This window comes from Mauremys mutica, chromosome 4 (assembly GCF_020497125.1).
Source record: "Mauremys mutica isolate MM-2020 ecotype Southern chromosome 4, ASM2049712v1, whole genome shotgun sequence".
Lineage (NCBI taxonomy): Eukaryota > Metazoa > Chordata > Testudines > Geoemydidae > Mauremys > Mauremys mutica.
Window position 1 is genome coordinate 101,590,920 of NC_059075.1, and position 11,694 is coordinate 101,602,613.

At 38.7% G+C, this 11,694-nt stretch overlaps 1 protein-coding gene across 1 annotated transcript in view; it reads left to right on the plus strand.

Moving 5' to 3' along the window:
- PDE3B (phosphodiesterase 3B) overlaps nucleotides 1–8,518 on the plus strand; it is a 255,046-nt gene extending 246,528 nt beyond the window's left edge. The window contains exons 15-16 of the mRNA XM_045014892.1: nucleotides 3,412–3,661; nucleotides 4,064–8,518. Coding sequence (XP_044870827.1) covers nucleotides 3,412–3,661; nucleotides 4,064–4,293 — 480 coding nt within the window. The 3' untranslated portion in view covers nucleotides 4,294–8,518. The remainder of the gene's footprint in view (nucleotides 1–3,411; nucleotides 3,662–4,063) is intronic.
- The last annotated feature ends 3,176 nt before the right edge of the window (nucleotides 8,519–11,694 follow it).

An 11,694-nucleotide genomic window follows, 5' to 3' on the forward strand; every position in this document is an offset into this window, starting at 1 on the left:
TAGTTAAGGGTTAAAGTCTGTTTTACCTGTAAAGGGTTAACATGCAGTACCTGGTGACCACCTGACCAGAGGACCAATCAGAGATAAGATTTTTTCAAATCTCTGTGGAGGGAAGCCTTTGTCTGTGTGAGAACTGTTTTTGGATCTAACAGAGGACAGTCATGTCTCCAAGTTCTCCTGGAGTAGTTTCTACTAATTAATAGTGAGTATTAATTAGAAAGGCGAATTAGTCTTATGATTTGATTTCTATATTTGCAATTGTGTGTTTGCTAAAGGAAATGCTTTATTCCTGTTTGCTGATATTACTTTTACTGAGAAAAGGGGGAGAGGGGATTCTCTCCAGAGATTGATAAGGTTATACCCTATGAGTGTCCAGCTTGGGCTCATAGAGATTCTGTACTTTCTTTTTGTTCTCTTAATAAATTCTTTTCTATTAAGGACTTGTTGGTCTTTCCTTGGGTGGATTCTCAGGGAAAGGGGAGGGGGAGGTATCCCTCTGTAGTTGGATCCCGGTATCTCTCCTAGGAAAAGGGAGGGGGGGAGGAAGCAGGGGGAATGGTTTGTTTCTCCTGGGTGTGAGAACTCCATGGATTTGGGGCTCTTGGAATCCCCTAGGATTTTGGGGAAGGACTGTGTCTCAATCCACATTTCTTGATTGAGTGGTGGCAGCGAGAAGGAACCCCACCCTAAGGGTTAGGGTGGTGGCAGAATACATGCGGGTCCCCATCTTTGAACCCACAAGCTCAAAGTGGGGGTGAGATTGGGATAGTTTGCTTTTGTGCCCTTAATGTCTCTTTGAAAAACTGCCAACTGTCTTCAATTGTTTTTCTCCTTAGACTTGCTTCCTGTGGGATCTTACCTACCAACTCCCTGAGTTTGCTAAAGTTTGCCTTCTTGAAATCCATTTTCTTTATTTTGCTGTTCTTCCTCCTACCAGTCCTTAGAGTCATGAACTCTAACATTTCATGATCACTTTCACCCAAGCAGCCTTCCACTTTAAAATTCTCAACCAGTTCCTCCCTATTTGTCAAAATCAAATCTAAAACAACCTCTCCCCTCATCTTCACATCCTCCTCCAAGTTAGGTTCTGCTTGTCAGTCACCCTCTGTGGAGTACAATGGGGATCATCACTCGAAGAAAAGGAGGTTACTTACCAGTAACTGGAGATTATTTGGGGCATGTGGCCCCTATCTGTATTCCACTTTCCACCCTCCTTCCCCTCTGCTTTGGTCGGATCTGTCAAATTCACAGTGGAAAGGAACTGGAGACTTAGTTGGATTGCTCTTCACTTATCACCTCAGATAGAAGCACAAGATGAGCCAGGGCACATACATGGACCAATGGACACTTCTTTCAAAATTCTCCGACCCCAGGCACATGGTGCGCATATGTAACCCTCAGTGGAATACAGAGAAGGAACATGCATCTCAAAGAACCTCCAGTTACAGGAAAGTAACCTCCTCTTCTCTGATTTCACTCTGAAGTCCACCATTTACCTGTGCATCATCAACACCTCTTCAGGACCTGAGCTCTCATCATCAAATGGAAAGCAAGTATGCTCTGTGTTCAGCACTTCATCTGAGTTAGATGGTAACTCTGCATCATCTTTGCATCAGACTGCACTTCTTCCCTTTCAGATTTTAATCACATATCTGGAGATGTTTTCTTGAACAGCTCTGGTGAAGCTATCTGGTACTTGAACCATTCCCCTTGCACTAAAGTCTATAATTTTCACCTGGTGCTCTGCTATATCAAAGCAATGAGCTCAAAGGGCTTCTTCAGCACCTGTTCTCCAGTGGTTCCTGACATTCTCTAGGTAATTGTCTGGTTTGGGGCAAATGTTCAGCTAATCCACTCCTACGAAGCAAGTAGTAGGACCTGGAGATGCTTTTTAATTTTTTCTTTTCTTTTGAATTCTTACTCTTGCTTATAAAGAGTGAAGGAAGGACATCAGCATTCAACTGATGAATGATGAGTCTCAAGCTTCGGTTCACCTGTAAATCTGCCTTACTGATAAAAGTTTTTAGAAGAGCAAATGATGTGGGATTCAATTCATTTATTATCTATTAAGTCATTAGGAGTTTTATCATTGGCTTTGGTGGGAGTAACATTGAGGCCTTAAGGAGCTAATTCAATGCCTGGCATGGAATCTGAATATTTTGTTGTCTTTTATCCAGGAAAAATTCTATCAGCTGTTAAATATCATGCAGTTGCAACACAAAGGAAGAGTGGCCTTTCTTATAACCTAGCACTTGAGGAATCCCCCTATGAATTTGTGGGCTCAACCAGCTTGAGCTTGGAGGTTTGGCTACCTTTATTAAGTAACCAGAAATCAGATGGTAATCCCTTGAATCCTATGATGAATATGGGTGGAAAGCCCTTCAGTTTTGCCTCATCATAATAAGTATGAACAGAAGCTGGATGAAATGGACACGAAATCTTAATTAGCAGAAGTTCTAAACATGAACATAGAGAACTACCACAAAGTTGTAGCCAACTGTATTTATAATCTCTGGAGTAACATACTTTCTGCTGTTGACCAATTTCTAGAGGCTAACAAGTAGACCTTTTAATCCATAGTCCAAAAAGAAATGGAGTTGGTGAAACATGTACTTACAGCCACATATATTATATTTCAAACTTCAATTCAACAGGTGTTTCATTAACATCAGTGATAGTATTGCAGAAGCTGCACACCTGGGACCCCTCCCAAAAATACAGAGAAAATTGCTGGATTTTGTCTGTGAGTTCTGCTTGTTTAGCAACAACATAGATTGACACACAGGTTGCAAAACTACAAAAATCGGCAGGGTTTTAGGACAGGAATAGCATTGAACAGAAGTTAAAGACCCTGTTGGCTAGTTTGTGCCATTAAGCACAGTCCTGTGTACAAAAACAATGCTGCTTCAAAAAAGAGCCAAGGAAAGAAACTGTGCCGTAGAGTTACGTTTGCCTCTTTGTGGACTGTTCTTTTCTTCAAACTGCAAAATTACAAGAATCTTTTCTTATGCAGAGTCACAATTCTTTTCCTTCTCTCCCCTGCTTCTCTCCTGGGAGGAAGTAATTTAGTATTATGTTGTATCAGTAGCAGATTATCTTCCCCTTTCCTACAGACATGAGCTAAGCAATTGGAGTCAAAGATGTGCTCACCTGTACAGGGGGAGAAATAATGACCTCACAGAGCCACACAGGAAAGTGAGGGGAGAATTTACTCCCCTTTATTCTCAGGCATGATAGTGCCCAAATGGACCAGTATCTCTCCCTATTTATTAAATCATCTTAGATAAAGAGCACAAAGAGTAGCTTTTCAAAAAAATAATTTCTCTTTTTAAGAAAAAGAGACACCATCAACTCAATGTCTAGTCAGTTTTTAAAACTTTAAAAGTAATTTTGAATTTCTAAAATTTTCAGGGTGATGAAGAAGCAAGCCTTGGATTACCTATTAGCCCCTTCATGGACCGTTCTTCTCCTCAACTTGCAAAATTACAAGAATCTTTTATTACTCACATAGTTGGCCCCCTTTGTAATTCCTGTGATGCAGCTGGCTTGCTTCCAGGCCAATGGCTTGATTCAGAGGAGGATGATATAGAAAGTGCTGAAGATGAAAATGGAGAAGAAATGGAGAGTGAAGATGAAGAAATGGAAGATGATTTTGGTCAAAGTAAGATAAGATGCACTTAGGGCTTTTTAATGGATTTGGATTTGGCAATACTTGGTTGAACTTATACATTATAATAATTATGTATTTTTGCCCTTTCACTTTGGCTACTTGTATGTAAGCAGGAATAATTATCTCCTGCAATTAATTTTGAATTAAAATTAGAAAGAGTTTTACAACCTGAGATAGAAGTTAGTCAATTCTTCCAATTTCCTTAGGGACTTGATATTAAAGATAGAATGTCAATATTTGCTGTGATGAAGCATCCATTTCTTACTTGCTATGTTGAGTTCAAACCTACACCTGGTTTACAGAGTAGCATGTGGGTTTAATAAACAGAGAATATAATTACCCTATATTTGATTGTGGCTAGCATGTGAAAAAAGTATGTTTGTAATTTTACAGAACTACAAAGAAAAAAAGGCAGAAGGCGAATATTTTGCCAGCTAATGCACCATCTGAGTGAAAATCACAAAATATGGAAGAATGTGATTGAAGAAGAAGAAAAAAATAAAGCTGAAGGGAGTAAACTGCAGCCAGATAACTCATCCTTACCTCAAACAGATGAAATTCAGGTTATTGAGGAAGCAGATGAAGAAGAGGAACGACAGCTAGGAGAGGAGAAATCATGTTGAGAAGATTTCAGACTGATGTACAATACAATAGCAGAAAGCATATATTCAGTTTTCACTGTGCTGACTATGGACTAACACAGTTAACATGCAGTTGAAAGGCCTTTATACTGTGAGAGGATTCTTGCTGCTCTAGCAGAATCCCACTCCTATGCACTTTCACCACATGGAATATAAAACTTTATTCAAAGATTGAATATCGTATACCATGATGCAAAGTTCTCCCTGCCCTTCTTGGTGTACAAATACCTTGATATAATGCTGCCTTGCTGAATTCAGAGCTCTTATTTTCCATGAGGTACCTCCAGTTCTAAAAAAATTCAGTGACTTCATTTACCAAAGTGGCCAGAACTTTTTGCGTATGTGGAAATGTTGGGTAGATCCTAATAATATTTTGAGATTTGTACTTCATGTTATTTTTTAACATGAATATAAAAAGGAAGTCTGTGCCTGTATGAAAACCAATATTAATGTTGCAGTACAAACCTGATTGGGGGCCTTTACTCAGTGCAATGGTTTACCTAATACAGTTATCTCAGATTGGTTTAACCATTTGATGACTGTGAAACAAAAGCTAAATTCTAATTTTTGTGGTTTAAAAAAATCCCAGGTGCATCTGTTTCTGATGCTTTTTACTGTTGTGCATAATATGCCGTTTTTATTTTTGCTGAAAATATTCAGGTTTGCAATGGGTATTCATGACAGCTGTTGAATACAAGGCTCTCATTATATATTGCCTTGCTGTTCTGTGGTAGAACATTTTAAAAACTGTTCAATTATTTTAATTATGAAGGGATTTTATTTTTAGTCAGTAATGCTATATGTTCCACTCTTACTCAGGATTCATGTTAAAAAAACATGTTAATTTACCACACAGCAGATTTTATATAATTTAAAATCCTGCACCAATGTTAGATGTTAATTTTTTGAGGAAAATAAGATCATAATTCATTTATTCTTTGTATGTAAAACTTCAGGAGAATTAAAGTTTCGGTTTGTTTTTTTTTTAAAAAAAGCTATTGTTTCAAAATGGCAAGTGTTCCCTGCCCCTATAAATCATGCATAGATACATACCACAAAACATAGTGTAAACCACTCATGCTAGAGATAAACAACTTAAAAACTTTTTACTACTGTTTTGAAAGAACATGCATACATTGAATAAAGAATGTATTACAGTGTTGTCATTGGAATGTCACCATCTCTATATGTCCCATATTTTAGTGCACTTTAATCTTTCATTTTCCATAATACACACATCATATATTTCCTTTAATCAGATGTACATCCTGGCCAGTACATATAGAATGCAGAACATGACTACTATGTATTTGTAATACCCCACAGCAGTGTAAATACAGTTACTGTATTACAGAATACATAGGGGTTTAGGTTTTTAAGTGAGAAGTCTAAACATTTCACAGAAGTTATCAGGACAAGTATAATTGTGAGGATAATTGCAAAGAAACTGCATAAACTAGTTAGGCTGCAAATATGTAATTTTCTTATGCAAACAGTAAACTACACTAATTTTAAATGAGTACCTTTTAATACCAAACAAGTCTTTACATTCTGCACAGTGAATAAATCCAGACTTTTGTTTTTGTTAATCTTGCAGACTGTATCTAAATTTATCTGTGTTTATACCTTAATCTCAATTGGGTAAAAAAATGTAATCTTCTTAAGATAAACTTAGTGTAAACCATTATGTTATACATTACATTGTTATGATTTTTAATCTAATTTTGTACAATTGGCCATCTAAATTACTAGAAATGGGAGCTCTGAGTTGTTTTTGTCTCAGACACTTGTGTTATTTATTATAGAAAGCCAGTGCCAAATTCCCCTGTGACTGCCATCATTGCTACCACCACATCTTTTGTAACACCTAAGCAGTGTTCCCACCAAATATTTCTACCGGTAATAAAATTTAGAAAATGTAAGTTGACTGTGCATTTACATTGTACATTCTGTTCATAGATTTCCCCCCATAAAATTTGATTACTGTAGCAATTATGCTTCACTTGCATTATGCTTTATTAATTACTCAGTATCTGGTGTATTCAGCATATACATGTGCATTTAAGAATGAACACTGTCTGCCTCACATAATATTTAATTTCAGTTTTGTTTTACCTGATAAAGTGGTGAGAAATGCTTTAGCATGGATGTAATATTTTAATTTGCAACTTTTCTTTTAACTTCTCTAAATTAAGACCTTTATTAACAGAATACTAGAAAGATATTATAATAGGGTAAGAAAAAGTTATGTTTACCTGATACTAAGTATTGGCAACAATTTTCACTGGCAGATTTCTATATAGTTAGAAATGTAGAAGCAGCCTTTAGAGTTAAACATGGAGAGACTTCAGTGCTTGGTAAATTGCACCCCTTTGGTACATGCTCAGATTAAGTCTTTCCAAGCTATACAGACAAAATTAATCATAAAACAAAATAAAACCAACTTGGAATGTGCATGTGTATAATATGTGACTAATCCCAGTCTGAGATCAGGAAACAAATGGAGGTAATAACATCATTACTAAAGGCCAGATCAAACATTTGCAAACATGGCTATAATAAAAAGTGAAGGACGTGGTTTTACTGACCCAACAAAAGGAGGAGTCGGAATACTGGCTATGCTGCCATCAGCAATAATAAATGATCAGGTAAGGCAGGCCAGGCTAGTATGAGTATAGCATTCTCACAGTTCATTCCATCCCTCAGCTCCCAGTCCACTTCTGGTGTCAGTTCAAGGCCATCAGTTAATTAAAACCCAGTTACATTTTTATTCATGACCACCAAGAAAGCTGTGCTGCTCTGATACAGTGCAGCTCACAAAACCCAGTACAAAGCACATAATAGCTAGATTCTCATTTGAGGGAATCCTAATTATGAAGTCAGTCCCCACGGGAACTTGGACCAAGGTGGAAGTTAACCACCTTTAGGGAACTATTCAGATTCTTTTTATTTGAGAAAGCATAGATGTAAAACAAACAAACCTTTAAAAATACCAAAAAGACATCAAAATAACTCTCCCCAAATATTTATTTAATCAAACCAGAGTCTCCTCCAACCAGGGAAGAGGAAAGTGCAGATATTTCCATGAAGCGCACTAGGATCCTCACTATGTAAATCTTATTTACCTGAAAATCACTTAGCCACCATAGTGCTGGATGTTATACAAAACATTAGATAACACTATAAAATGCTCTTCCTGTTTAGCAAAGCCTTCATTCTGGACAAATGGGTTATCTCTCGGTTTGAAAACAGGTATTCTAACCAAACAAATTAACAAGACTCTTTCCTGCCAAGTGGTTTCCCATAGTCGTTCTCTTCACTGGGTTCTCTCTTTTCCTCATTGCCTGCCTTGCATTATGGATGGAACCAGTCTGTAAATTCTGCTCCCTCTGTGTAGCCGTTTCTTCCTTTGACATCAGGGTATTATGTTGGGGCATCTGACCTAGTCAAAAACAACTAGTGGCATCCTCCTTCAAGCTCCCTTTCCACAGCAAAGCTAGACAGATGAGTCCAGGACTTACGATGGCAAGAGCAATGCCGCACTCCTTGAGGTAAGTGCCCATTCAACAAAGCTGCTCCCAGAAATAATTGTTTGCCTGGGTAAAACCCTATCTGAGAAGTTTTATTTATGTTCCTTGCATTCAACCTTCCTTCTTTAAGAAAATGGATATAAAGGAGATCTTACTCTGTCACTTCATCTGAGAAATTGGCAGCCAGGTCCACCAAAAGCAAATAAAAAATTGAGGAAAAATCTTCTCCAAAGAAGGGGCAATTTCTATTTCTTCCCCTTTGGAAGATGAGAAAGAGGATGTGCCTTCTTTCAGGCATTGCAATCCATAAGGACAAGTTTAGACATATTACTTTAGCCCTTTCCAAAAGAAATATAAAAGGATTCAGGTGGTGATTAGCTGATTCTTCCCTCAATACCATTATTACTACTGTTGGAGTGTTGTCTGGGCCCTGCATATTGGCTCTGCTACTGAAGTGATTTCAGGAGCAGTGCAAATGTGTCGGGCGGGGAAAGGGTGGTTCATTATCTGCATCCCTCACCAATGCAGGTGGTGTCAGTTACTGTTTTAATGTCCTTTACTCCGGAATAAGTTCTTAATTGGTGAATAATAATTTAGTGTTTGCCTTTGGTATTTCTGTATACTATATTTTTAAAAGCATATAATATTGCATAGCTATGGCACTGAGCTAAAATAAATCTGGTATACTTCAATCTTTTGATACTTAGCATAAAATGTTGCCTGTTTTTCAAGTAACACTTTTTCCTTCTTTGTGGGCATTTAAAGCTATTAGCCTTTTTCAGCCTTGAGGAAATACATCTTCACCCCGCCCTTCACCCCTCTCTTTGCTATCATACTACTACTATGTAAACAAAAAATACAGGGGATATTATGGTAAGAAAAGAGAGGACATTTCATTGATATTGAGTAGACAACCTCGGGGAGAAGTCTTGAGTTGAACATTGTTGTTGTTAAACCTAAATCCCAGGAAGTGGATGAGTTTTTGTCTCTACATAGCATTTTAGAGCACATTGGGAAAGGAAACTTCTTACAGCTGCATTTCACCAAAGATCAAAAGAATTACTTTGAGGCAAATTTTCTTTTTTTAAATCTTACATGACAACAGATATAGACAGCACATTGTTGTACATGTAATTTGAAAACCTGGACCTTTCCTTATAATATCTAACACATTCCTGAAGACCTAGGAAAATAAGGGAAAACATTTCAGTATGCCACAAAAGCAGCTGCCTAATCTGTGGCATACATAAGAATCTAGTTTACAGATAGTGGTATTAATTGTAGTCATTAGATTATCTGTGTGGCTTTTCTCCTTGATAGGAGACTCTCCCTCAAAACTAAGGCTCTTGGGCCCTCTCTTTTGCAGGCTATTTTTGGAGCTTATTGTAAATGAGGTAGCTGGCCCTAAAGCTAAAGCAGTATCACCTTCCAACATTTGTGAGAGAAAAAAAAAGTAGAAAAGTTGGTCCATATAACAGAAGAGTACAAAAGTATTCTTTTCCTACCCTTTAAAGCTTCAAGTCCAGAGGGTGCTTTTTCTGCAGGACACAACAGAAGCCAGGGTTCAAATCAACTTTCCAAGAGCAATATGTGACACTTTTCCACAAACTCTTTGCTACCTTCCAGGGGGAAGAATGTCTGCATTTAGGAAGGAGTAGGAGGATGGAACATCAGACTACTAGATCTTTCAAATTATAGTGAAAAGGCACAAGGTATAACAATTTCTCAAATTACTCCAGCCCTCATCTTGTGATTTCCCCATGTTCTAGATATCTTGCCAAAAAACAGTGACTCAGACCCTTGACTCATCTCTCCAGATCAGCACTATCCTCAGAATCCCTCGCCACCTTTGATGAGCTCAGACAGAAAATCTATTCATTCTACTTCATTATCACAAAAGGGGTTTGAAATGTATGTGTTTATATAAAAAATTCAAACTGGAATAACTGAGATCAACAATAGCAGATGTGGAATAAGGATGCTTTCTAGCTTTCATGGATCTGAAAGACAAGTATTTGTGAACACCAATTCAGATAAAATATCAGAAATTCCTCCAGTTTGTGATTGATCAAGCAAGGAATTGCATTACTCCTCCTTATACAATGGCATTGTCTGTACTGACATTTACTAAAGTTTTAGTTATGGAACAGCCTCACTGGCAAGATCCAGGTACTACCCCACCGGGATGACTGACTCATAAATTTACCAAACCTCCTCACAATCAAGGATGTGGGCAGAGAAACAACCTAGTTATTTTTAAGAGTGGGGATCATGGTAAATGAAGACCAAGAAACTACCTTGGAGAGAAAACTTGGATGAGAGCATAAGTACACTTTATCTTTAAAGAATATGGTATATGGTGGATCAGGTGTGAGACTGTACAGCTTGAAGACCCTTTTGGCAGAAGTGGTAGAAGTTAGAAAAATCAAGTTCCATGAAAGGTGTAATAAGGTGTACATTGCTGAAGGTCAAATGGTGGTTCCATAAGATTGGACAAAACCAAGTTCAAATCCCAAAGAGGAATGGGCTCCCTTAATTCAGAGTACAATCTTTCCTGGCCTTTACAGAATCAAATTATGTTGTTAGAAAAAACAGACCAGTTATCTGCACAAGGGTGGAAAGCTGATATTGCTGCCCAGTGACCCTTGATAGAAGAAATTGCTAAATCTGTTTCAGGTTTAGCAGATAGTTGCGTATTTGTTGGATGGACGAATGCATCAGCGAGACTCTGGTTTGACAAGCCCAGATGGACAACTGCTTCCATTCTGACAGATAGGTGGCCCTAGTGGAGGGCTTTCTGCTACTTAGTAGGATCTGGTGAACTTTCTCCAAGCAAGTCTGCTCTTTTGGATTTAACCATGGAGCTTCCAGGCCATTTAATAAGGGATTGCAGGTTCAGGGAGGGCAGCTGAATGTGGTCCTGAGAGAGCAAATCTGGGTGCAATGGCAGTGAGATTGGAGTTGCCACTGATGTCCAGTAGAGTGGAAAACCACTGTTGGCAGGGCCATGCTGGGGCTGTTAATATAACCTGGGTGTGGTCCTGCTTGATCTTTAGCAGCACTCTGTAAGAGTGGGATTATGTATGATTGGGGGGAAATCATAGTAAAGCTTTACTGTCCAGGGTTGCAGGAAGGCATCTGTGATGGAGCCCAGATTGTGGCCTTACAGGGAGTAGAACTGGTGACATTTCTGTTATACTTGTTCACAAATAGGTCTAGCTGGGGAGTCCCCCACTGCTGGAAAATGCATCTGGCTACATCTGAGTGAAAGGAGCACTCATGGTGACTGGAAAAAGACCTGGTCAGGCAGTCAGCCCGTTCTGCAGCCTTGGAAGGTAAGAGGCCTTGAGGTTGATTAAATGGATTATGCAAAATTCCCAAAGGTGAATTGCTTCCTGACACAGGTGGGAAGAGCGAGCTCCTCCCTGCCTGTTGAGGTAAAACACTGCTGCAGTGTTGTCTGTAAGAGCAAACAGGCTTCTTCCCCTGATATGAGGTAGGAAAGCTTGACAGGCAAGATGAATCTCCCTGAAATCTCTGACATTGATATGAAGAGTGAGCTCTATCAAGGACCAAAGGCCCTTAGTTTGGAGAGGCCCCAGGCGAGCTCCATACCCTAGAGCCGACATGTCTGAGTCATCAGTGGTTGAGGGCAGAAGAAGGGAACAGTCGGACAAATATTGAGAGGATTCAACCACCAATTCAGTTAAATTAGAACCCAAAAAGGTACCATGGGCAGTGACCGGATGAAGATGGTTTGACAAGTACATTGAGGCCAGCCTCATCTGGAGAGGTTTGAGGTGCAGCCTTGCATGTTGTATTACATATGAGTACATTGTCATGTGCCCTAGGA